We start from the raw sequence: 5,929 nt of genomic DNA, 5'->3' as shown, positions 1-5,929 counted from the left end.
ATGCACCGTGCATTTCTTTTTTTATACCCGCCCCGCTGTGACATCACGAAAAGGAGTGCGTCTAAAGGAAGTGGGGCACTAGGATGTCGCAGGGTGGACGTAAAATTCAGTCTGCACCCATCATGGTCCGCAAACTTTGTGCGGAAATTGACCCAATCCCGCCCACCACTAATAGGGTCCCATTAGGCCCTATTTTAATATACATTGGCAACCTGTGGACATTTTAGGGGCCATAAAATGAATTTGCTGTGAGGCCAAGTAACATCAAGTTACGCCACTGCGGGATACAAATACAGTGTCAAGTCCATCTATAATACCCTCAGGGCATAGGTATGAATATAGTACCTATATCATGTATAATAACCCCTGAACAGAGGGTAGAATAAATACATTATCAATTCTGTATATAATACCCCCCAAGGCACATTAGTAGGTATATAGTACCAATATCATGTATAATAACTCCAGAACAGAGGGTAGAATAAATACTTTCTCAATTCTGTATATAATACCCCCCAAGGCTCATTAGTAGGAATATAGTACCATTATCATGTATAATAACTCCAGAACAGAGGGTAGAATAAATACTTTCTCAATTCTGTATATAATACCCCCCAAGGCATATTAGTATGAATATAGTACCAATATCATGTATAATAACTCCAGAACAGAGGGTAGAATAAATACATTGTTAATTCTGTATATAATACCCCCCAAGGCTCATTAGTAGGAATATAGTACTAAAATATCATGTATAGTAACCACAAAACACCCAGCAGAAAAAATTCAGTTTATTTTCAGGGGCTTAACCCACAATCAATACAGAATCCTTGTTTTTCATATCTTGTGACTTTATTGTACAAACCAGGAGTCTTATACAAATAGTCAATAGTAACAGACACTTTTTTGGGGAGGGAATGATTTGGTTTTTTTTTGCTGAAGCCAAGAGCCTGGCATTGTCCAAGAAGAGTCTGACAATAGCTGGAGACAATGTACAGATAATAACAAGGGCCTCATCTTTTTTTTTGTTTTTCCAGAAGGTATTAAGGATTTTTTTTAAGCCCCCCCCCCTATGGTGTGAGTTTAATGTGGAAGCTGAGTTCGGGGATAGAGGGCAGAGGATTCCTCTAGTGCAGCAGGCTCAGTGCTGGGGGTGGATTTGGGGTGGGACATTGGCCACATATCTCACTTATTGCAGGAGGAGGAGAGAGGAAAGCGCTGCCAGAGGCTCCTTCCAAAATTCACTGCTGGAGGCACCTGCTGGAATAGACCAGGACAGCGCCCCCACGGCCACGCCCCCTATCGCGATTGGCCCGGGAGCTGCCAGGGTTCATTTGCATGGCCGCGCCCCCGTCCCACAGGCTGCATATTAGTTAGTGGAGGGGCCACAGCAGCGCGTGCCTTCAAATCTCAGCGCTTCCAGCTGCATGCGACTTTCTCTGTCTCTGCGACTGTCCAACCAGGAACTCAGTGCTCGGCTGCTAAACCCCCACTCCGGCTCAGCAACATGCCCCGGTCATTTCTGGTCAAGAAACATTTCTCTGCCAGCAAGAAGCCCAACTACAGCGAGCTGGAGAGTCAGACAGGTACGGACACAACTTGGTGCATTTTACACGGGGTTGGGGTTTATTTCTAGGGAAGATAAATACCCAGGAAAGTTGTTTTTTTTAAAAAAAAGTTAAATGACTTTGTATTTCTGCTAGAAACAAAATAGAATGTGTGCAAAGATATAATAAGGGCTGTATATTTGTATAAAAGTTTATGTCTGAGATCTGCACATGTCTATATATTGTACATTGCAGTCTAGGTGTGTCTGTGCATTGCATACAATTCTATACAGGTGCATTATATTATATGGGTGCATTACATAGAGGTGCATTATATTATATATGTGCATTGCATAGATGCACATTATATTATATGTAGCATTGCATAGATGTGCATTATACTATGTGGGTGCATTGCATAGAGGTGCATTACATTATATGGATGCATTGCATAGAGTTGCATTATATTATATGGGTGCATTGAATAGAGGCATATTATATGGGTGCATTGCATAGAGGCACATTATATTAGATGTAGCATTGCATAGATGTGCATTATACTATGTGGGTGCATTACATAGAGGTGCATTATATTATATATGTGCATTGCATAGATGCACATTATATTATATGTAGCATTGCATAGATGTGCATTATACTATGTGGGTGCATTGCATAGAGGTGCATTACATTATATGGATGCATTGCATAGAGTTGCATTATATTATATGGGTGCATTGAATAGAGGCATATTATATGGGTGCATTGCATAGAGGCACATTATATTTTATGTGTGCATTGCATAGATGCGCATTATACTATGTGGGTGCATTGCACAGAGGTGCATTATATTATATGGATGCATTGCATAGAGTTGCATTATTATATGGGTGCATTGCATAGAGGCACATTATATGGCTGCATTACATAGAGGCGCATTATATTATATGGGTGCATTGCATAGAGGCACATTATATTATATGGGTGCATTACATAGAGGCACATTATATTATATGGGTGCATTACAAAGAGGCACATTGTATTATATGGGTGCATTGCATAGGGGCACATTATATTAAATGGATGCATTGCATAGAGGTATATTATATGGGTGCATTGCACAGGAGGTGCATTATATTATATGGCTGGGGTATTATATTATATGGGCGCATTGCACATAGGGGCAAGGGTTAACGTGTGTAAATGTAGCCTATAATAATGTATGGATGTAGACCTTATCTAGGATACTTATACGTGCCTTATATGGTGTGCACTATGATATATGGAAGTTTGGGATGTGTATTATAATAGTAAATGAGTTCATTATATAAATATATTGTATGGGTGCTTATTTGTAATGCAGTGCATTGGATCTAATGCTATATGGTTGCATTACTCCCATCCTATTGGCATGCATCTAACCCCCCCCCGTCTCCTCTCTTGCAGTGTATATATCACCGTTCATCTATGACAAGTTTCCTGTGATCCCCCAGCCAGAGATTTTAAGCACAGGGGCTTACTACACACCTCTTGTCTGGGACACTGGTTTACTCACCACATTTTTCACCTCTGAGTCCGACTACAAAAAGTCTCCCATCAGCCCTTCCAGCAGCGACGATTCCTCCAAGCCCTTAGACCTCACGTCCTTCTCCAGCGAAGATGAAGGGGGCAAGACTTCGGACCCTCCCAGCCCCGCTTCATCCGCCACGGAAGCGGAGAAATTTCAATGCAATCTGTGCAGCAAGTCTTACTCCACCTTTGCCGGACTTTCCAAGCACAAACAGTTGCACTGTGACTCCCAGACGAGGAAGTCGTTCAGTTGCAAATACTGCGAGAAGGAGTACGTCAGCTTGGGTGCCTTAAAAATGCACATCCGGAGCCACACGCTGCCCTGCGTCTGTAAAATCTGCGGCAAAGCCTTCTCCAGACCGTGGTTATTACAGGGACACATCAGAACACACACAGGTAAGCAGCACCCTCTGTACTCCTAAACTCTAATGCACAAATCTACCTGCAGCTTGTATGAAAAAATATCTGTATGGCCCTTTAAGGACTCATTGACCGATTTGATTGCTGGTTATAATATTTCACTGGGTATAAGGAAACCCTTTGAAGGCGGCTGCCTTGCAAGTGAGAGCTGCTGGTTATTAGAGCATGGCTGCACACTATTCTTTAGAATTATGAATGTGGGGCGGGTGTGTTTGAGCAGTGCACCTGTCAGTTCACTGAGTGTGTCTCCAGCTGCCGGGCCGTCCCCTTTATCCATAAAGGTTCAGCTTGTACAATCAACTCAACCCATTCATTCCCAAGGATGGGAGCTATTGATTTCACACCCTCTTCAAGAGCGGCCTAAATGGGCACCCTAGGCATCTCGAAACGCTTATTGAGCTCCAAACCGCATCATTTGCAATTCATGAAAAGGCCCCCGAATGCAAATTTAATTTAGTTCTCTTTATTGCCCACAAACCCTTGTTTAGATTGCTTTTCCCCACCCCTGTATACTAAACATCCGCTCCTTTTACCTGCTCTGCTTCATGCTTGCGCTTGTCCATTGTCGTTGCATGTAAAAAGGAAATTGCTGGCTGTTCCTGCTTGACTATATTCTGATGCTGACCCCTTTATTTATTTCCCTTTGCAGGAGAGAAGCCATTTTCCTGTACTCACTGCAACCGTGCCTTCGCCGACCGCTCCAATCTCCGAGCCCACCTGCAGACCCATTCCGACGTCAAAAAGTACCAGTGCAAAAGCTGCTCTCGGACTTTCTCCAGAATGTCCCTCCTTCACAAGCACGAGGAAACCGGGTGCACGGTGGCCCACTAATCCAAGACTATAAGCACAATGGACTCCTTAAATTCCTGTATATTTTTTGGCAGGATATATATAAATATATATATTATTTTTTTTTTCTTTTTAAATGATGCCATTGCTAAATTTGTTTAGCAAGCTCACATGCAATCACTTCGTTTGGGGGGAGACCCTCCCAACTTTGACACTTATTTGGACGTGTATTGTCTATGATGCAACCTTAGAATGCCTTATATTGCCACAGGGAACTTGGCACCTATTCTTCTACATCTGGGATTTTATTTGTCATTTATCTCACAGGGGTGTGTATCACTATTGGGTAGGAAAATACTGAATTCTGTGTTTCTATGAAGGAGTAATGGAAAGAGATATATATATATATATATAAAGACCTGTTCATAATTGTCTATCCAATCGTCTATCCAAAAAGTGTATTAAAAGTTTGTGTGCCAACTTTTATTACACTTTTTGTGTCCCGTATATTTTTTGGTTTTAGGGATGGGGTATTAACCTATGCAAAGATTGCAGCCCCCCACAGCACAATGAGCACCCCGTCACCACCCCACCCATAACTGCCCAATGATGATCACAAAGGCAGTGCTTCACACCACGATCCTGTTTACAAAGCAGCAATGCACAAAATCGGGCACCTGTTATTGCCTTTCAAGGGAGCAGAGAGGCAGCAGTTGGCACAGAGAACAATGGGTAGTTAAAATCTAAGCCAACTCAAGACAGGTGGATGGAACAACATACAAAAAAGGGGGAAATAGACTATTTATGGCTTCTAACAGGTGCCAAGTGGATGCGTCTTTTTTTTTCATAATTTTTTTTACGTAACCCTTACCAAGAATGTTTACATTTCAATGGTACACTGGTATTTATATATTTTTTATAAAAGTGCCACATTTTGTACTGAGGATTCTATGTTTTTATAGTTATGCACAATTTATTGATATTCAATAAAATGTTTTTTTAATTTATAAAAACAGTTGTTCGTTAACTTTTGTTGTTGGGGGCAGTTTCCTAAATTGTGTGGGATAGACACACAAGGGCATAATGTGATTTATTAGTTGGGCAGAGTTTTGCTATAGTCAGTCTGTAAAGAGATGTAGCATAGGTATTCCCCTGTACTAAGCACAATTCAGCAGGAACTGTCCCCTAAGTTTGCTCATAGCCTGTACAGAGAGATCCCATAAAACTATGGCAGCATAGGTATTCCCCTGTACTAAGCACAATTCAGCAGGAACAGTCCCCTAAGTTTGCTCATAGTCTGTACAGAGAGATCCCATAAAACTATGGCAGCATAGGTATTCCTCTGTACTAAGCACAATTCAGCAGGAACCGTCCCCTAAGTTTGCTCATAGTCTTTACAGAGAGATATCTTAAAACTATGGCAGCATAGGTATTCCACTGTACTAAGCACAATTCAGCAGGAACCGTCCCCTAAGTTTGCTCATAGTCTTTACAGAGAGATATCTTAAAACTATGGCAGCATAGGTATTCCACTGTACTAAGCACAATTAAGCAAGAACAGCCCCCTAAGTTTGCTCATAGCCTGTACAGAGAGATCCCATAAA

The 5,929-nt window shown here is 41.7% G+C and overlaps 1 protein-coding gene across 1 annotated transcript; it reads left to right on the top strand.

The window, feature by feature from the left end:
* The first annotated feature begins 1,407 nt into the window (after window positions 1-1,407).
* snai1.S (snail family zinc finger 1 S homeolog) lies at window positions 1,408-5,338 on the top strand. The gene is given in 3 exon segments (NM_001086456.1): window positions 1,408-1,586; window positions 2,994-3,512; window positions 4,186-5,338. Coding segments are annotated over 3 exon segments (780 nt in total). The 5' UTR covers window positions 1,408-1,507; the 3' UTR covers window positions 4,368-5,338.
* Window positions 5,339-5,929: the final 591 nt, after the last annotated feature.

Source organism: Xenopus laevis, chromosome 9_10L, assembly GCF_017654675.1.
Source record: "Xenopus laevis strain J_2021 chromosome 9_10L, Xenopus_laevis_v10.1, whole genome shotgun sequence".
Classification (NCBI taxonomy): Eukaryota; Metazoa; Chordata; class Amphibia; order Anura; family Pipidae; genus Xenopus; species Xenopus laevis.
This window is presented reverse-complemented; position numbering and strand designations above follow the sequence as displayed.